The 21,915-nt window shown below is 26.8% G+C and overlaps 3 protein-coding genes and 1 long non-coding RNA gene across 4 annotated transcripts in view; 3 read left to right on the forward strand and 1 right to left on the reverse strand.

The window, feature by feature from the left end:
- The window catches only part of LOC127281907 (titin), a 97,014-nt gene extending 92,862 nt beyond the window's left edge, over nucleotides 1-4,152 (forward strand). The window contains exon 78 of the mRNA XM_051305920.1: nucleotides 2,926-4,152. Coding sequence (XP_051161877.1) covers nucleotides 2,926-3,128 — 203 coding nt within the window. The 3' untranslated portion in view covers nucleotides 3,129-4,152. The remainder of the gene's footprint in view (nucleotides 1-2,925) is intronic.
- A 1,320-nt stretch (nucleotides 4,153-5,472) lies between these two features.
- Nucleotides 5,473-9,473, forward strand: LOC127282306 (RNA polymerase II subunit A C-terminal domain phosphatase). The gene is made up of 8 exons (XM_051306475.1): nucleotides 5,473-5,853; nucleotides 6,087-6,372; nucleotides 6,474-6,718; nucleotides 6,778-7,924; nucleotides 7,990-8,157; nucleotides 8,246-8,501; nucleotides 8,574-8,882; nucleotides 8,956-9,473. The coding sequence occupies exons 1-8, from the start codon at nucleotides 5,627-5,629 to the stop codon at nucleotides 9,213-9,215; spliced, it is 2,898 nt and encodes a 965-aa protein (XP_051162432.1). The 5' UTR covers nucleotides 5,473-5,626; the 3' UTR covers nucleotides 9,216-9,473.
- Nucleotides 9,474-9,595: 122 nt separating this feature from the next.
- LOC127282313 (28S ribosomal protein S17, mitochondrial) lies at nucleotides 9,596-10,665 on the reverse strand. The gene is made up of 4 exons (XM_051306487.1): nucleotides 10,498-10,665; nucleotides 10,273-10,389; nucleotides 10,106-10,182; nucleotides 9,596-9,994 (listed from the first exon to the last, which is right to left on the reverse strand). Exons 1-4 carry the CDS (start codon nucleotides 10,636-10,638, stop codon nucleotides 9,841-9,843), a joined length of 489 nt encoding a protein of 162 aa, XP_051162444.1. The 5' UTR covers nucleotides 10,639-10,665; the 3' UTR covers nucleotides 9,596-9,840.
- LOC127282321 (uncharacterized) lies at nucleotides 10,573-11,847 on the forward strand. The gene is made up of 4 exons (XR_007843195.1): nucleotides 10,573-10,699; nucleotides 10,923-11,036; nucleotides 11,204-11,403; nucleotides 11,712-11,847. It is a non-coding gene; the product is annotated as an uncharacterized LOC127282321 (long non-coding RNA).
- The last annotated feature ends 10,068 nt before the right edge of the window (nucleotides 11,848-21,915 follow it).

Raw genomic sequence — 21,915 nt, forward strand, 5'->3', positions numbered from 1 at the left:
GAAAAAGTGGAAGTAGCAATGAATATAAAAAAGTGGAAGTGGAAATGGGAATAAAAATTAGATAAAGTTGAAGTGAAGTGGGAATGAGAATTAGAAAGAGTAGAAGTGAGAATGGAAATGCGATTGAGAATTAGAAAAAATTTAAGTGAAAGTGAAAGTGGTAATGGGAAAGTAGTGGCAAAGTTTATGTGAAAATATATTTTAGAAACTCTTAATTTTTTTATAGGTACTAACGTTAGTAACATTAATTTTTTCACCTGGGAACTGATTAATCAGTAGAATTTAACAGATTTATCATCTTGTGTACGCTTATGAGAATCAGAGGTATTTTTATCACTGATTCAGAATCAGAAAATCAAATCAAATTCCACCTCATGGAGCAAAAAATCTTTTACCAAAAATGCTTACAAAAATTTCAACCAGAAATGCCATAATGGAAAGGGTGAATCCAATAGAAAGTACGTAAAACGAGATAAGCAATAGTTTTTCTTTTTCGATTACTTCTGGTGGTTCAACACTTTTAAATTCTCTTGATTCATAATCAAAGAATGCCCTTAGGAAACCACCTTCTTTGATTCTTAAGATAATTTCATTAAAGCGATCAATGTACGGACAATAACCTCTCGAAAAGAGAACTCTGCTAACTTGTAACACAGATTCTGTCAAAACTTTTGCATTCAATTTTCCATTGTATTTTTCATAATTATTTAACGTATTTTCAGCAATATAAGAAAAACAAGATACATTTCGATAATCATTCATATACTTTAGGCATCCATAATAGCTGAAATTATTTGGAGTTTCAGTAACTTTAAATCCCAATTGACGAATATGAGGATTTAAGCTATATTTCATGCGCTGGTTTAATAAATACGAATTCATCATTGGTATCAATGACGATGTAGCTAATTCTTCGAGAGTTGTTATTTCAGGCGACGGTAGTAATGCGAGTTCCAGGATAACTGTAAAAACATAGCCTGTATAGACCATGCAAGCTAATAATACCGATCCGAAAATAATTCTCTCCTTCGTTTTTACTGGTTCTTCAACAATAGACATTCCCATTATAATTTGACTGATGTTCAACGTTTGCCATGTACTTTGATTGAATTTCATCATAATAGCAACTAATTTTAGTAAGCCAATTGTACAAATTGTTATTATGATCATGAAGAGAAACTCTTGTGAAATAACAATGACTTTCAAGTTTCTTGAAGATTTGGGAACTATAACTTTAACATCATATTGACCAATATAGCCAAAATTTGAAAATTGCTCATCTAAATAATCATAATAAAACGTTGGATTTATCCACATTTCAGCTCTCTTTTGAAATAAGGTTTTACGAAGCGATGAAGCTGATCTTTCATTTTTAATGATTATAGAAATATTGGGTCTAAAATTCATTCCGTGTGCTAAAAGTGCAGCAAATTTCCATTCTTTAATGTAATTGTAATTTGGAATTTTTTGATCCATAATAAAGAGATTTAGACGATAACCATGCATATTCTGCAGTTTTTTCGGAAACCATTGACTTTTTGATGAAATTTGATAAGCAGAATATTTCTTTGTAAACGGATTCATCTGATGCAAAACTGGTAGCATTTCTCTTTGCTTCTTCAGAAAGATACGATTTTGTTGATCATATACCAAAATCGTAATGTCCAAAAACTCATCTTTCCATAGTTTTTGCAAAATTTCTTTTTGTTTCAAGTCATCTGATTTTCCTGAATGTAGAATTAAACATTTTGGTTGTGGTGAATTATGCGCTGTCCATTTAATTTTTAACATAACATTTTGTAGCTCTTTAATTGTTCTGTTGTTTATAGTGTCTTTTTCTATCACAAAAAGCGTTGTCTTTCTTAAACGTCTATTTCTCCGTACATGAAGAAGATTTAACCTTTTTTTATCACTTATGATGATACTTAAGCATGGAAAATCTTTTTTGACTGTCTTCACAAGTGATTCTAATGATTTCTCTTTGTTTTTGTGTTGATCATCAAAAATGAACATTACCTGATGCATTTTTGACTCCTCTTTTAGATATTTCACTAATCCATTATAGTAATTTTCTTTCGTAGATAGTCCTAGAGTTTCTCTCCAAATTAAAATGATAGTAACAATTAACTCGAATTTGCACAACTTCATTGTATGAGGTTTATTTCAATTTTTCCTTAACAAGATTGAAAGCAGCTACTGTATTCACAGTTCAATAATGTCTGATTCTTTTTCTATTTTTTAAAAAAGTTAAATATAAAATATATGCATGAATTAATTTTGTTGATCCAAAAATGATAATAAAAGAAACATTGCAAATCGTTTGTATTTTATATTTTAAAAACACTTTAGAATTGTAAGTTTTCATATTCTTAGATTTTATCTCAATTCGATTGTCTATAATTGCTATCGATTAAAACTTCTTTGGTAAAAAAAAAAAAAACTAAGAACATCTTTTAAGATATTCGTAAACGATAAATACTCTTTCCATCCAAAAAATGAATACCAATTCATTAATTTTAATTAATTGCGCACTAGTTAAAATTAACCAAAATTTTCTAATAATTTCTAATTTTTAATTATAAATTTTTAAGTTTGGCTATATTTATTAAAAAACATTGAAATTTATAAATAGTGATATATTGATTTTGCCATCACTATGGAAACAAAAGTTATCAACATAACGATGGTTTTATTTTAGAACAAAGAAAAAACATTCAGTATAACTTGAGAATAATTATATTACATTTTTACAATCTTGTAATAAATTAAAATTTAATCCATTTTGTTACCAATTAGTTTTATTTACCAGATGGTAAATTTTAACAATTTAATTTTTTCAATTTTAATAGAAAAATTAATAAATTATTTTATAGAAAAATTATTTATAAATTATAGATTAAGAAAAATGTATTTTTTTTTTTGCAGAATTAACTGTGATTGAACCAGTGGCCGAAGCTCCAGATCGAGGAGAAACAACATCTTTAAGTTTCAGCACAGAGAATACAAGTTCCTGGCTCCGCGATCATAATATGGACGCGGATATTCATTCTTATGCGAGAGCGAGGCTGTTGAGAAAGGACGAGTATTTCTTCAAAATTTGGCATTATGCCAAAAAACTTTTTGAATAAGCATTTTTATCAATTTATTTATTTATTTATTTATTGATGACATCAACACACGTTCTTTCTCATTCTTAATTTTTATTTCTTATTAGAAATACAACAATGAGACTAATAAAATATTGTGAAATCAAATGATTTTACAATTGTCCTTTATTCCTTTTTATAGAAATCAATATTATAAATTATAATATGTATAATGACTAGATCCATATTAAATATTAAATGATAGCATGTATGTGGGGTGCATTTTCTCTTGTACCATTGAGTGTAAAATCTAGTCAAGCGCAAAAAATTTATCATTATTTATTTATATTTTGTCATGAATGGACCAAAAATGAAATAAAAAAAAAATTCTTTCGATGAATTTTTGAATCATAAAAAAAAATGAATCAATGTGAAAGAGAAGTCGCAAGAATACTAATTGAGACGTTTGTTTCTTTAAAGAAAATAATTTATTTAAAGAGATATAAATATATTTATGTATAAAAAAAAGATATCTTGAAAGAGACGGAGTTCGGTGCGACTATTTCCGAATTGCTTTTTTTTATGTGAAATGAAATATAATTATTGTATAAATAGTTGGAGAAAATGTAGAATTTAATGATTATATTAAATGCAAGGAAAAATGTGATAGCCGAACGTCCGTCAAAGAAAGTTTGTTAATATATATATTAGAGAAGATATTTAAAACCCCGGTCCTGTATTTATATATTGCTTGACAGAAAGAATACGAGATTATTATTCTGTTACATTATTAACGATATCGTTATCTCAGTTTTAATTAATTTTAATTTAATCATATATTTTAATTTATTTCCTTCAAATATATAATTTAATTATGATTACTGAAATTCAAAATCTCTACATAAAGAAAAAAAAAAAAAAATGTCACACAACGTTGGTTATACCTCGAGACGTAAAAATATAGGTGCAAATTAACATCATCCATTCACCAACATTGTGTCACAAACTCATTTCTTTAATGTAACAATTTATTAATAATAAGAAAAATTAAATTATTACAAATGAACTATGATTTTTCAATTTTTAATCCTTAATTTTACATTGATAACATTAAAAAAAACACACAATTGCAAATATAATTTTTATTCAATCATTTATTAAATTTCTATAACATATACAATATTGACATAAATAAAGTATTAATACTATTTTGAATATTACATTATAATATTTATTATAAGGAAAATTAATTTTTTTTAGGAAATGACATACAGCCTTGAACTTTATAATTGTTTATAATTATGGAACTTGAAATAATGCTATTGATTTTGTCATTGCTATGGAAAAAAAAATTGTCAACATTAACCAGAAGAAAACTTGATGCATAAAATGAAAAAAATAAAATCTATGAAAAATTTTCTGAACATTTCAAAAAAGAAATTAATTTTATTATCAAATTATAACTATAATGTGGTACATATAAAATCAAATGATAAAATTAAAATTAAAATTTTTTTAATTAGAAATTAATAAAATAATAATTTTATTAGGAAGAGTTACAAACGAACAAGTACAGACGAAATTTAATTAATTAAATTAAACTTAATTTCAATTTTACTTTTTTTTCTGAAACATTGCAATTTTAATAATAGAGAAACATTTTTTTTAGGAAAAATCATTGAAAAAAAATTTATTTGATTCAAATACTCGATTACTTGACTATTATCAAATACACATTTATTTTTATTCAATAATTATTATTTGAGTCAATTAAATGGTATTTGTTTTAAAAAAAAAAGTATTGGTTCAAATACAGTTTATTTAATTCAATTATTTGGTTTCAAAAATTATTTCATTCAATTAAATTTTTATTTGATAATAATCAAGTAATCGAGTATTTGAATCAAATAAATTTTTTTTCAGTGATTTTTTCTAAAAAAAAAAATGTTTCTCTATTATTAAAATTGCAAGGTTTCAAAAAAAAAAAATAAAAAAGTAAAATTGAAATTAATAGAAAGAAATAAACATATAAATTATGTGAAACAATAAAAATAACTTAAGAATTTATTTTTTTATAATAATTGAATAACTTTATATTTCTTCAAAAAGAAAAAACTATTTTTAAAATAAAATCGAACTGCAAAGTTCAATGTTGCAAATTTAAAATATATCATAGTTCCCGCTCTTACACGGTCACATGATTCTTTAATTTTTAAATTAACACAATATCTATAAATATTTACAAGATAAATAAACAAAAACAATCAATTAATAACAAAGAAATTAAATTTCACAGTTGATGAATTTGAATTCAAAAATTTAAATAATCGATTTACAACTAATCGACACATATCGAATCGATACAGTCGAAATGTATCGAGAGTAAAACACACACCCATCCCTATAAATATATCGTGGTGAATGTTTACGTGTTATATTATTCTCCCGCGTAAAATATTAAGTGTTTTTTTTCTATTAAAAATACAAAAAAAATAGTGTTGTGAATAGAAAATTATATTGCCTGCATTCGAACAATAATAATGGCAACCACAGAAGTGTTATTTTCATGTAAAAAACCAGCAAAAATCATAAAATGGAAAGTATCACCTGGAACAATGGTTGCTCCAGGAAAAGTGTTACTTTTATATAAAACATTGTCAACAAATAATGATGACAGTACAAATATTGAGGAAAAGCTTCGTTCCAAAAATGAGCGTGGTCTTGTCACAAAATTTTTGGCAAAATCAAATGAAATTATACAGCCAGGGTATGTGTATATTATTTCATAACCTCAAAATTGTTTTTGTATATCAATGCGCGTTATGTATATGAAAATGTAAACATTTGTTATTTTTCTCATAAATTATCCCAATGAATTGATAAATTTATTTTGTTAAATTTAACTTATCAATAAATATTAAAATTAGAAAAATGAGTATTATATTTTTGTATTTTAAGTTATATTGTCATTAAAATGTTATTTGTTTATTTTAAAAATAGGCAAGGAATACTTTTGCTTGAGTCATGTAAACATAATACAGTAATGAAGGATCTTTGTGCTGATTGTGGTATTGATTTAAGAGAAGGAGATGGTGTTGTTGAATGTCAAGCGAGTATATCAATGGTACATAGTATTCCTGAATTGAAAGTATGTCCCGAATTGGCGCAACAAATTGGAAAAGAAGATGAACAAAGATTACTTCGTGATAATAAATTAGTTCTTTTAGTTGATCTTGATCAAACTATTATACACACCACTAACGATGATGTTGATCCAAATATAAAGGTATAATATTTGTGTTTGAATTTTTTCTTTTATCAAATTTAATTATTATTTATTAATTTATTAATTAATTATGTAGATATTGAAGATGTCTATGTTTTCAGGATGTTTTTCATTACAAACTTCCCAGCCAAAGATCACAATGGTATCATACACGCTTAAGGCCTCATACTCGGCATTTTCTTTCTGAAATGAGTAAACTTTATGAATTACATATTTGTACATTTGGTGTTCGAGAATATGCTCATACAATTGCTGCTTTATTAGACAATGGCGGTGAACTTTTTTCCGATAGGATACTCTCCAGAAATGAGTGTTTCGATCCTGGATCTAAATATCCTAATCTCAAGTATGTATCTATTTTTTATTTTGTTAATATTAATTTTTAAATATTTAAAAATATTATAGGGCATTATTTCCCTGTGGTGATGAGATGGTGTGCATAATAGACGATAGAGAAGATGTTTGGCAAGGATGCAGAAATTTGGTACAAGTTAAGCCGTATTACTTTTTTCAACATTCGGCTAATATACATGCGCCACCCGGTATGAATAAAGTGATTGATCCAAGAAAATTGGAATCATATGAATGTGAAGAAAATGAAGATGACAAAAATGGTGTGACGGAAGAAATGTATCGAGAAGACGATGAAGATAATATTAAATCTGCAACATCAAATGTTGCTACTGACCAAGATGTGATAATGGAAATCGATAATATTCCTGAGGAACAACACAGTGAAATTAATAATGAAAAAACTGAAACTAAGGAAATTGTTAAAGATATTAGTGCTGATGCCAACAAAATTATTGAAAAAACGGAAACTAATGAAGTTAGAGAATCTGAAAATAATACTAAATCTGCAACATCAAATATTGGTACTGAGCAAGATGTGATAATGAAAACCGATAATATTCCTGAGGAACAACACAGTGAAATTAATAATGAAAAAACTGAAACCAAGGAAATTGTTAAAGATATTAGTGCTGATGCCAATAAACTTATTGAAAAAACGGAAACTAATGAAGTTAGCAAAGAAAGTGAAACTAAAACCAACGAAGTTAGCGAAGAAATTAAAACTGAAATTAGTAAAGAAAGTGAAACTGTAATCAATCAAGTTAGTAAAGAAACAGAAACTAAAATTAATGAAGTTAGTAAAGAAACTGAGGAAATTGTTAATGAAACTGTAACTAAAGCTAGTGATCAAGAAGCAGTTGAGGAAGAAAAATTATCTTTGATAGAGAAAGATGAGAAGTATGTAAATGAGAAAAATTCAAAAGACGAGGCTGAATCTAACGTTGAAGTAGAGTGTGAAGATCAAGACGATTATTTATTGTACTTAGAGGATATTTTACGGAGGATTCATACGGAATATTATACCGATCTTGAAAATGAAAAAGAACGTAAATCATTATGTGATGTTATACTCAAAGTACGAGCCAAAGTTTTGCAAGGTTTGATTTTAACGTTTAGTGGCATTATACCAATTCATCAGAAACTTCATCAGAGTCGGGCATACAAAGTGGCTCAAGCTTTTGGTGCACAAGTCACTCAGGTAAATATATCTAAATAATTTTTTTTTTCTTAAATTAATTAAATAAAATAAATTAACAATTAAAGGATTTAACGGACGAAACAACGCATTTGGTTGCTATGAGGCTAGGAACACAAAAGGTGAACACAGCGAAAAAACGAGGGAATATCAAAGTTGTAAATCCAGATTGGCTTTGGACGTGTGCAGAACGTTGGGAACATGTTGACGAAAGATTATATACTCTTTCATCAAAAGTAAGTAAATAATTATCAAGTTAAATACCTAATATATAGAAATTTTTAAATTCAGAGAATTATTTTTATACAAAAATAAATTTTCTAGATGCGAGGATCAAGAATCCCACCAGCACATTGTAGTAATCCAGAACCATCTCGTAAACGTTCAGAAAAAAATTCTTTTGCCAATACAATAAATCCTCTTTATTTCGTCAGCGAAGAGGAAATTAACGATATGGACAAAGAAGTCGAGGAAGATATGAATGATGTTGAACTTGATTTTACGGCTGGTGATCAAGACAATCTCAATGAATTGTGCTTAAAAAGAGATCATGAAAGTTCCGAATCTGATTCGGCAGAAGGTTATTTTTTCTTATCACTAATATTTATTAAATATGAGAAAAATTATTGATTAAACAAAAAAATTTTTTCAGAATTTGCTCCTACTGTTGCCAAGCGTAAGAAGAAAAGTGAAGAGTCAAGTGAGTCTGATGTAGAAAATGTTAATGATAAGGATGACAATGAGGAAACGGAGAATAGTCAGCAAGATGATAACGATGATGATCAAGTGGTACGTCTCAGGAGAGGAGAACCTTTATCCGGTGATTTGGATCTTGGTGATATTTCGGAGGATTCCGTGGAAATCGATGACACTGAAGATTTTGAAATCGAACGACAATGGAACGCAATGAGTGAAGCTCTTGAGAGAGATTATGAAAGTTCCAAATCTAATTCGGCAGAAGGTTATTTTTTCATATCTCTAATATTTATTAAATATTAGAAAAATTATTGATTAAACAAAAAATTTTTTTTCAGAATTTGCTCCTACTGATGTAGAAAATGTTAATGATCAGGATGACAATGAGGATACGGAGAATAGTCAGCAAGATAATGACGATGATGACGATGATGATCCAGTGGTGCGTTTCAGGAGAGGAGAACCTTTACCCGATGATTTGGATCTTGGTGATATTTCAGAGGATTCCGTAGAAATCGATGACACTGAAGATTTTGAAGACGAACGAGAATGGAACGCAATGGGTGAAGCTCTTGAGAGAGAATTTTTGTCTGATTAAATTGGTATAAATATATATCATTTTATCATCTTGTCAGGTTTTGAAATATGTGAGATTTGAGTGCTTTAAAGGATACCAACATACTGGTGAATGTGATCCCGGTTTTTAAAATTACATTATTCTATAAATACATAGTGTTTATTATTATTTTTTTTAATCGATATGATCGTGGTCACAATTCCAAAAAAAAAAAAACAAAAACAAAAATGCCTGGGTCCTTCGATTATTATAGTAAAATAAACCATTTTACAGACTGTATATTTGTACTATTTGCGTAAAACTAATTCAATTATATTATTTTGAGATAAAAAGGAAGATTTGCATATTAGAGGCAAATTATTGTTTTAAAGTATTTTTTTTTTTACAAATAAATTAAAGCATTTATGAAAATTAGCTTTTATATTTTATTTTGCGTTAGAACAAAACGAAAAATTAAGCACTGAACAAAATGTTTTTACTCATTTCTTGTATTACTGAAAATAATGTTATATCTTCTTTTTAAGTCATTAAAACAATATTTAATTAAATTAAGTTATTGTTTATGTTTTTATGATGGAAAAAATTCTATATTTTCTTCTAATTCAATAATTCTATGTACAAAATTGTTTTTTCAATATTACTTGCACTAAACTGTATCAGGTTGACCTTCGTAAAATTTAATATAATGTGGTTTATGTGTAAAATCACGAATTCCTTCCAATCTTCCTCGAGGAGGAGCTTTATCATAATCAAATCCACGTTTTGTATTAAACATTTCTCGGAAAGATTTCTTTTCATCTCTGAAAATAAATATAACTCTATGAAAATTAATTAACAGGAGAATATAAAAAAAAATTTTTTTTTTAAATTGTAAAGATCATAAAAGTAAAAAACAAAAGATAACAAATTACCGGTAATGGCTGACAACAACTTTCTTTCCTGTAACAGGATCAACTACATCTCCCATGGGATAAATAATTTCAAGAACCTGCAATTTTTAATATATAATTAAATTAATATTTACACGCTAATTGAAAATAGATCTATAAGAAAATTTGTAAATAACGGATATACATACCTCGTGGGTTATGAGACGTGTTAATTTTTCAGGTAAAGGTTTTACTAAAACAATGTCACCAGTTTTGCACAATTTATTTGGATCGTGAGCATAAACAAATTCGAAATCACGGAAATACTGTAAAATAAATATATATGTAAATAAATAAATATTAAATTAATTGAAAAGAGGTAACCTAAAAATAATTTTCATAACGTGTTATATATTTTCTGTGTAATAACTAACCATGTTAATGTAATCATCTTTTTTCAATCTAGGAATTCTGATTTTTGCAGCATGTTCTTTTGCACTTGGTAAACATAATCCAAGTAAAAAACGAATAGGAACAATTGTTTTTCCAAAAGTGTTGACAGCAGGCGTCGCCATTTTTAAAAAAAATAATCTAGTAATTTTAGTTGACAGATGTTCTAGTCAGTGCGCCGTTAAGGTTGGTAACATTGTAAAATCAATCGAAATATTTCAATCTCGTTCTTTTTAAATAATGTTTATTCTTTATTGAATATTTTTTACGTGAAGGCTATTAACTAACAAAAAAAATGTTTTTTTATCGCAAAAATTATTAGTTTAATTACATAAATTAATATATTCCATATGCAAGCACATTACATTGCTGAATTGACCAATCAGAGTTGGTGTATGATTTTGTCCAGATTCTAGACTTCCGGTGCTGCCGCCATCTTTGTTTCGTACTAGTTCAATGCTTTTGAAAAGTTTCTCATGCAGCACGTTCAGTTGATTTTCGTTAATTTTCTTTGGAAAAAAAGGTAAATATAACTTATTATATTAAAAATTTTTTATTTAACGAAGGAAGTGATATTTTGTGACGTTTGGTTTAAAGAAAATTTGCATGTAATAACATTGTGGCAAAATGGCGTGAAGTCGTTGAATGTGAGATAGTGAAATTTTTGCAAATAATATGTTTGTTTTACAGCTTATGGCAGTAAATGGTGTGTTCATTCATTGTCGAACAATGTGAAGATCTGTTTCGAGTCTTTTAATTCTCGGTCTCTTTGTAAGGTTAATTGCCAAATTTCTCAAAATTTGGTTATTAATCCAGAAGAGGGATCTCCGGGAAATAAATAGACTTGGAAGTATGATTCTTTCACTGGATGAAATTTATTGCTGTTAATGGTGAGTATTAATTGTAAAAAAAAGTATATTTATGCAATTTTAGTCATCTTTTTGTCTTTGATTTTTATTGTCAAAAATATCTTTTGTTTTAGAGGTTATGTTTATAATTACGGATTGTCAACATTTTTTTTTCTCATTCTAACCTTAAAAAGTAATGTAAATACAAATTTGTTGATTAAATCTGTTAATTAATCTTTGACAATACATTGCGATTTTCAACATAACCTCAAAAAATTGAATATTAAAAATCATATTTTAGTTTTTTTTACTTATCATTGCTAATGATAATATTTTTTCTTTCCTTTCAGAGTCATAATTGGAAAAGTAAATAAAGATGACAAAAAGTTTAATTAAAATTAAAAAATTAGTTTTTATAATTATGTTTGAGAAAAGTTAATGAATTCTAGTGAAGTTTTTAAAATAGTGTAATAATTTTTTTATTTAGTGCGGGTTTGGTAAATTTTTAGTGTTTTTAATAATAAATAAATGTAAAAATTTTGAAAGTGATAATTTAAAGATGGAAAAATTTTAATTAAAATTAAAAAATAATTGTTTATAAATATATTTGAGAAAACTAAATGAATTCTAGTGAATTTTTTAAAATAGTGTAATAATTTTTTTATTTAGTGCGGGTTTGGTAAATTTTTAGTGTTTTTAATAATAAATAAATGTGAAAATTGTGAAAGTGACAATTTAAAGATGGAAAAACTTTAATTAAAATTAAAAAATAATTGTTTATAAATATATTTGAGAGAACTAAATGAATTTTAGTGAATTTTTTAAAATAGTGTAATAATTTTTTTATTTAGTGCGGGTTTGGTAAATTTTTGGTGTTAATAATAAATAAATATAAATAATGTTGATATAAAAAAAAATATAGCACTAAATTTGTATTTTAAGATAAATTTTCAAGTTCTTCATCACATTTAAAGTATATTGAAAATTTATTCTTTAAAATTATTTTCATAATGTTTAAATTCAATGCGCGTGATTAAAAAAGTGATTAAATCGTAATTAATTCGTAATAAATGTCTAGTGTTGCGAAAATTAAAAAAAAGTGATGTGTCCTCAAGATTTTTGAAAATTACGGAATGCGGAGTGCAAATTGCTGATCAATTGCAGAGAGAATAATGGACCCAGCATCCCCTTCAACTTGAATCAACGATCGGTGAGTGGAATAATTTTTAAAAATTTAAAAATCAAAATTGAAATAATATATATGAGGCATTCTTTGTCAACTGAAGCCCCCCTCTGTCCAAAATTGGTTTAAGTATAAAATATCGGGCATAGGCCTATTATTTCAATAAAAATAAGTACTTTTTAATTCCGTGTGGCGTTTTTCAAAATTCAAAATGGCGGATCCAATATGGCGACTAACTTTCACAAAATTGATTGAATTTACTTGGAAATTGTTACTCGGGGGTTTTTGGGGTCGCTGATTACGAATCTGGTGTTAGTTTTTAGAAATTCAAAATGGCGGATCCAATATGGCGGATTAAATTTTAAAATTTACTCGGATTCTTCTGAAATTTCTTACTCGGGGGTTTTTGGGGTCGCTGATTACGAATCTGGTGTTAGTATTTAGAAATTGAAAATGGCGGATCCAATATGGCGGATTAAATTTTAAAATTTACTCGGATTCTTCTGAAATTTCTTACTCGGGGGTTTTTGGGGTCGCTGATTACGAATCTGGTGTTAGTATTTAGAAATTGAAAATGGCGGATCCAATATGGCGGATTAAATTTTAAAATTTACTCAGATTCTTCTGAAATTTCTTACTCGGGGGTTTTTGGGGTCGCTGATTACGAATCTGGTGTTAGTTTTTAGAAATTCAAAATGGCGGATCAAAAGACCAAAGACCGATCAAAAAGTGCGCCATACATTTTTTGTTCAGAACTTTCTTCTAATCACTATGGCGGTATTCCCGAAAGATTATCGAGCGAGTTTAATTTTTTGAAAATTTTTCCAAATTATTTTTGAGTGTAGCTCAGCATCCGCTGGACCAATCAATAGGTGCGCCATACATTTTTTGTTCGAAATTTTTTCCCTTTTTTATTGGCGGTATTCCGGAACGATTATCTCGCAAATTAAATTTTTCTGAATTTTTTCCAAATTTGTTTTCTATTTTAGCTCAGCATCCGCTGGACCAATCTAAAAGTGCGCCATACATTTTTTGTTCGAAACTTTTTCCCTATTTTATTGGCGGTATTCCGGAACGATTATCTCGCAAATTTAATTTTTCTAAATTTTTTCCAAATTTGTTTTCTAGTTTAGCTCAGCATCCGCTGGACCGCTTGCGAAATAATCCTTCTGGAATATCACCAAAGTCTAAACCCGGGAGTCTCGAACAAAAAATGTATGGCGCACTTTTTGATTGGTCCAGCGGATGCTCAGCTACACTCAAAAATAACAATAACTTTAAACGTCAAATGACAACTCTATGTGAAAAAATGATTGTATTTTGTTTTCAAAATAAAATACAAGACCAAGAAAAAATATTGTATACTTTTTTTTAGAATAAAAATCATAAAAACATTAAAGACAATAACATATGATTTTTATTCTAAAAAAAAGAATACAATATTTTTTCTTGGTCTTGTATTTTATTTTGAAAACAAAATACAATCATTTTTTCACATCGAGTTGTCATTTGACAAAAAGTAGCGAACAAAAAATGTATGGCGCACTTTTTGATTGGTCCAGCGGATGCTGAGCTAAAATAGAAAACAAATTTGGAAAAAATTCAGAAAAATTTAATTTGCGAGATAATCGTTCCGGAATACCGCCAATAAAAAAGGGAAAAAGTTTCGAACAAAAAATGTATGGCGCACTTTTAGATTGGTCCAGCGGATGCTGAGCTACACTCGAATAAATTTATGAAAAATTTTCGAAAAATTAAATTTTCGAGATAATCGTTCGGGAATACCGCCAAAGTCTTTAGCAAAAAGTAGCGAACAAAAAATGTATGGCGCACATTTTGATTGGTCCAGCGGATGCTGAGCTAAACTAGAAAACAAATTTGGAAAAAATTTAGAAAAATTAAATTTGCGAGATAATCGTTCGGGAATACCGCCAAAGTCTTTAGCAAAAAGTAGCGAACAAAAAATGTATGGCGCACTTTTTGATTGGTCCAGCGGATGCTGAGCTAAAATAGAAAACAAATTTGGAAAAAATTCAGAAAAATTTAATTTGCGAGATAATCGTTCCGGAATACCGCCAATAAAAAAGGGAAAAAATTTCGAACAAAAAATGTATGGCGCACCTATTGATTGGTCCAGCGGATGCTGAGCTACACTCAAAAATAATTTGGAAAAATTTTCAAAAAATTAAACTCGCTCGATAATCTTTCGGGAATACCGCCATAATGATTAGAAGAAAGTTCTGAACAAAAAATGTATGGCGCACTTTTTGATCGGTCTTTGGTCTTTTGATCCGCCATTTTGAATTTCTAAAAACTAACACCAGATTCGTAATCAGCGACCCCAAAAACCACCGAGTAACAATTTCCAAGTAAATTCAATCAATTTTGTGAAAGTTAGTCGCCATATTGGATCCGCCATTTTGAATTTTGAAAAACGCCACACGGAATTAAAAAGTACTTATTTTTATTGAAATAATAGGCCTATGCCCGATATTTTATACTTAAACCGATTTTGGACAGAGGGGGGCTTCAGTTGACAAAGAATGCCTCATATATATAAAAACTAAACTACTTAATTAGGCAGGTTTAAATTAATTAAATTTAAATAATTGAAATTTTCTAAATTCAATTAAATAATAAAATTGATTTAATATCAAGGTGTTTTACATCTTTATAATTTCAAATTTTTATTATTTTTTTTTGAATTTTCTCAATTAATAATGAACAAAAAAAAAATTGAATTTCTTGATTAATATAAAAAAAAAAATTGAAAAAAATATTACTACTTGGCTTGATATATAAGATTGGTAAGAAATAAATTGCTTTAAAGAAAAGAAAATTGAAATTTTTTTACTACTTATATAAAATGATGAAGTAGAAGTTTATCAAGTTGAGTATATTGACCGGATATTGCAACACATTTGACTTCTGACTGAATTTTACCGGCAAACATTGAATGAAAACTTATTTTCCACGTTATCCTTTGATGTCAACACTCGTGTTGATCAAATATATATATAGCTATATATACCATATATATATATAGAGAGAGAGAGAAGTTGGTTTTGGTCCTGGTTTTCACTATTTTTGCAAGAGAAGCTGATTTTCTCTGCGAAAAATGTATGTCGTATAACAGGGTATTTACTGATGACGAGATATTTATATTTGTAATAAAAAAAAGTTATTTCATATTTTATTTCACGTACATACATAAAAATGTACATATGGTACATAAACATTTATACATATATAGATACTATTTATAGAGGTTTTGTAATAAAAAGACTAAGATGTTTAATCTAACTTTTTTTTTATATTTTTGTCATCTTTTGCTAGTATTGCAATTTAATTCAAAAATCTTTCTTTACAAAGTCTTTTAATTATTTTCAATTTTTTATCAAATTTTGTAAAAATTGAAATTAAAAACAATTTTTTTTTTTAAAAATTAATTATTTGAGTTTAGAATGTTTGAAATTATTTTCGGCTAATAGAATGATAGAGTGTACTTAAAATTGTTCAGTGAAGATATATAAACGTTATGAAAGCATTTATAATATTAATTGAAAATTTATGGGGAAATGAATACTTGGAATTTAGAGAATTTCAATTGCATAGTGATAGTATAAATGAGGAAGGTACCGCAAATGTATAGTATTATATGCAATCAAGACGGATGTTCAACGCTTCATTAAGTGTATAGTTGTGTAAAGGGTCGGTTATTCATTACCATCTGGCAGATATGAAGGCTTTTAACTTTAGTGAACTATATATGTATATGTCTATAGGTATATATGTTGGGCAAGTGTAATATAGTAATGACACCTACAAAGTAAAAGTTACAGCCACTATATAGTTCTCGACAATGTCCAGAGGATGAATATTTTGGACACTGATGCAAATATCATTTATGAAATTATAAATTAGACGGAAACTCCACATTCTCGCACATATGTACATGTACATACATATTTTATGCCTTGGGTTAGTTTAGGGAATTATAAACTTATTATGATATAATAAGATATTCTTTCTGCTATTCTTAGGAATTTTTTTCTTTTTCTATTTCTTCTTTTTCACCATCAAAATCTGTATCTTTATTATTTTTGCTTCCTCGTGGAGGAAGCTTTGTACACTGAAAAAAAATTTATTTGATTCAAATACTCGATTACTTGAGTATTATCAAATAAATATTTATTTTAATTAAATAAATTGTATTTGAACCAATAATTTCTGTACTTGAAACAAATACCATTTAATTGACTCAAATAATAATTATTTGATACAAATAAATATTTATTTGATAATAGTCAAGTAATCGAGTATTTGAATCAAATAAATTTTTTTTTCAGTGTAGTCCTTTTGTTTATAAAAATTTTCAAAGTGGCGGAAACAAATTTTTCTCTATATAGAAACATGTTATATGAGATCCTGATTTTGAAAAATACCCAAAAAAAAAATTTTATCGTCTTTTTTCCAAAAATTTTTTTTTAATCGAAAAAATTTTTAAATAGAAAAATTTAAAGTTATATATAAGAAAATCGTATTACCTCAAGACAAATCGATCGGTACATATGTATAAAGTATAGTTTTAATTTAAATTTAAAGAATTAATGAAAGTTAAAAAAATGAAAAATTCACATTTTGGCTATAAAATTTTGTGATTATTTAAGTTTAAGTTTATAGATAAAATAATTGTATTCCTTGCATGAAAACGAATCAAATGGTATATATAAAATTTACATTTGAGGTAAATTTAATAAATTAATGAAAAGTTAAAAAACAGAAAATTCACATTTTAGCTGAAAAATTTTGTATTTATTTAAATTCAAGTTTAAATATAAAATAATTGTATTCCTTGCATTGAAACGAATCGATATAATTGTAAATAATTATAAATAACATATTATTTTTTATTAATTTTTAGAAATTTCAGCTAGAAAGTGAATTTTTGATTTTTTAACTTCCATTAATTCTTTAAATTTAACTCTAGGTACTCAAATGTTTATATTATTATATTATTTTTGTATGTTTATTTCAATATTAATGCTTTCTCCACGAGGAAGCAAATTTTTTTGCTGATCGTATAAAGAGGAAGCAAAATGTTCATGTAATGAACATCTGAATTTACAAAACTTGTTTTTCTTTCTCTGCTTGAAATATTACACTAATACAAAATTTATTTGATTCAAATAATCTGTTACTTTATTATTATATATGTAAATATTTACTTGAAACCAAATAATTTTTATTCAAGTCAATTAAATCACTAAAAAAAATTTATATATGATTCAAATAATCGGTTACTTGACTATTATCAAATTAATATTTAATTGAATGAAATAATTTCTATTTGAACCAATAATATATCTGTATTTAAAACAAATACAATTTAATTGACTCAATAATTATTTGGTTCAAGTAAATATTTATTTGCATAATAGTCAAGTAACCGATTATTTGAATGAAATTAATTTTTGAAATTTTGGTCCCATTGTAAGTTATAGAGGAAGATTAAAATAGAAATTTTTTTAATGTAAAATTAAAAATGCATTTTATTTTTAATGATAAATTAAAATATATATTTGAATACTATTTCAATAATCTAATTTGAAAATGTACTAATGTAATTATTAGGATTTATTGATTCGACTGTATGTCAAAAGAACGTATAGCTTGTAACTTCGTAATGCACCGAAATTCCTATCGGAATTCGCACGTGCTTTTACTCTTGATTATCTAATTCGTCAGGACTTAAATGAAAATCGTTATGTAGCACAGAGAGCGCGGTTAGAGTATACGCACAGAAGGGAATATTTCTGGCTATATACAAAAATAATGCGAGTTATTATTTTTAATTGAATTTTACAAAATTTCAAAGGAACTTGTTATTTCCATGCTTTGTGCGCAGAATTGCAAATAATGAATTAAACTATAGTCTTGTAAAAAAATTTACATAGCTCATTTTTTTTTTTTCATCTTTTTCACAATTTTTGAATTTATTTTTCAATTCGATTCCTCTGACGAAGGATTCAGTTTATATTTATATTCTTTTTGCATTTGGCAATTCAAAAAGAAATGGACAGTTATTTTTCCTATATGGAAACGATACGGTTTCCTCTTTTTTTTCTTCTTCTGATATTGTCACTGAAAGTTCAGATATTCCAATCGAACTCTCTTCTTGAGAGTGAACATCAAAAGATATTGGTGAGAAAATGCAGAGTATCCGTTTCCTTCACATCCTCTCTCTCTCTCTCTCTTTCTCTCTCCCTCTGACATAACTGTAATGCGAGTTGAAGATGTGAGATGCTTTTTTAAGATTCAGACATCCTTTAGGGGTATGTACCTCTATCAGGATTCCTGGTCACGTGACTTATATATTTCATGACTCCTAGGAAAATAAAAATATATACCCCGCATATATCCCAAAATATATTTTCGCAAGGTATTTTATACAATCGTTTTATTTATAAAAAAGGAAAAATAGGTCATAGATTTAATTTCAAAGTGGACATTTATAGAGTTCTTCAAAAATATTGCAAAAAGAAAAATGATTTCAAAAAGTTCGTTACTAAGTTTCGAATATAATTTTCTTTTTATAAGTTCTCTTTTGTGGTATATATATATATATATATATATATATATATATATATATATATATAGTGAATTGCGAAATTCACTTTTTGGTGCCTCATGAGATCTATACCGATATATGATTAGTTCAAGTTAATTTTAACAGTCAAGTTTAAAAGATAAATCAACTTAATTATGTGTTCAAAGTGGGCGCTATATTAACTTTTCAAGAACTTAGAGATAGAAAGTTTGCTCTTCTAATATTAACAAAACGTGATGCTTGGTATATTTCAGTTTTCTTAGATATATGAATTTCCTTTAATAAAAGTCGAATTAATAATTACTGGTTTATCAAGTTGGAAAAAAAATTTTTAAATTGCCTTGTTTTAAATATATTCAACGATGATATCGCGAAAGGATAAATTTTGTGTGCTTTATGATTTTCTTGTAAGATGACAAACGAATTGCTGGAAGGCAAAGCCATATATTCAATCTGTAACTATATATATGTATAAGAGAAGAGGCATCATATCTTCAAAGGATCTCTATTAAGTGCAACAGTGTTAGCAAGCAAGCAAGCATAGCGACGTTGAATTAGAACCCGATGGTTTGTGATTAGAGAAGAGCCTTTCAAAACTCTTAATTCGCCTGCGGCGAACCCCTCATCACGATTTACCCCATTCAGTACATGTTTATATATATATATATATATGGAGGGATATGCGCAAGACGAATACCACCCTGACTCCGCACGTCTATGGTTACCATGGAAACAGACGCATCACCATCATCCCTTGTACACGCTTTTACACATGTGCGTACAAACAGATATGTCGCATTTGAACATACACACAAAAATACTTATTCAGTAGCGACTCTAGTGCACACAACAAATGAATTTCTCGTTTCCGCGAGATAGACATGCGACGAGAAAAAATTACTGTTTTCAAGAGGAGAATTCCTTTAAAAAAAAAAAAAAAAAAATTGAATGTCAATTTTAATTTTGTTCATGTAGAACAAATAATCCTATCACAGAATATGTGTATTTTAGTTTTTTTTTAAAGAAAAAATTTCAATTTAGGTTCTTTTATTGTTTTCTTTTAGAAAATAGAATTTAGGTTCCATTAGGTTTTTCTTTTAGAACAAAAAATTTAGGTTCTATTAGGTTTTTCTTTTAGAAAATAAAATTTAGGTTCTATTAGGTTTTTATTTGAGAAAATAGAATTTAGGTTCTATTAGGTTTTTCTTTTAGAACAAAAAATTTAGGTTCTATTAGGTTTTTCTTTTAGAAAATAAAATTTAGGTTCTATTAGGTTTTTATTTGAGAAAATAGAATTTAGGTTCTATTAGGTTTTTCTTTTAGAACATAAAATTTAGGTTCGATTAGGTTTTTATTTGAGAAAATAGAATTTAGGTTCTATTAGGTTTTTCTTTTAGAAAATAAAATTTAGGTTCTATTAGGTTTTTATTTGAGAAAATAGAATTTAGATTCTATTATTTCTTTTTATTAGAAATTAGCTTCAATTTTAAACTAATTAGTGATTAATAAACAAAGAAATAGTAGTTGTGGATGCAATAAACGTCTATGTGCTCGAATAGAAACGCCCACTTGGGGTTCCGATGCATTTGATTGGTTACACTCCTCAAGGTCAGATCGCGACAAATGGCTTTCGTTTTTTTTCGGATCGAAAAATTTATTTGAATAAATCAAACATTTATTTAAATAAATTAAAAAATCTAAAATGTTTAAAGTAAAAAAAATTGTATTTGCAATTCGTTTTTTTTTCGGATCGAAAAATTTATTTGAATAAATCAAACATTTATTTAAATAAATTAAAAAACCTAACATTTTTAAGGTAAAAAAAAATTGTATTTGCAAAAAAAAAATTGTGTATTTGGTTCAAACATATAACTTTTATTATTAAATATTAATAGTGACAAAAATGTTTCCTACATTATATAAATGAAGAAACAAAAAAAAAAATATATAATATTCATTTTAAATTCCGCTTGATTTCATGGAAAATTGTATTCGACTTAAAAAAGTTTATTTCCGATTAAAAAAAGTTTTTCCAATTTAAAGAAAATTCTCACCGATTTAGAGAGAAGTTTATTTGATTTGAAAACTTTTTTAACATGTCAATGTTTCTCTTGCGCTAAGACAATGGATTTTTTTTCCCTACATATATAGGTACTTTGAAAAATACTTTAGTCCACTAGAAAAAGTTTTTTTTTTCTCTAATTGTAAAGAATTTTTTATTATTTATAGTTATATTTTTAATTTTTAAAAAAACGTTTTGCCTCCAAAGACAATACTCTGTTAAAAAAATTAAATATTTGTGGTACGCATGAATATTTCCCATGAACTTATAAGAATTTTTAAGGTGTTAAATTAAAAATAATCGAATTTATAATGTTAAATAGAAATTCGATAATTATTAATGCAACATTGCAAAAATTCTGCTCTTTAAGTCGGAATTAGTAAAAATGTTTACTAATTTAAATTAGTGATTCATTTTTTGCTTTAGAATTAGTTAAATTTTACTAATTTTTAGTAAAAGTTACTAATAATTATTAAAATTTTACTAATTCAGAAGCAAAAAGTGAGTCACTAATTCAAATTAGTAAACATTTTTACTAATTCAGATTTAGAGAGCAGAATTTTTCTGAATTAGCAAAAATGTTTACTAATTTTAATTAGTTACTCACTTTTTGCTTCTGTATTAGTAAAATTTTACTAATTATTAGTAACTTTTACTAAAAATTAGTAAAATTTAACTATTTCTAAAGCAAAAAGTGAG

Source organism: Leptopilina boulardi, unplaced genomic scaffold (assembly GCF_019393585.1).
Source record: "Leptopilina boulardi isolate dan_hultmark-lab unplaced genomic scaffold, ZJU_Lbou_2.1 LbouV2_114, whole genome shotgun sequence".
Lineage (NCBI taxonomy): Eukaryota > Metazoa > Arthropoda > Insecta > Hymenoptera > Figitidae > Leptopilina > Leptopilina boulardi.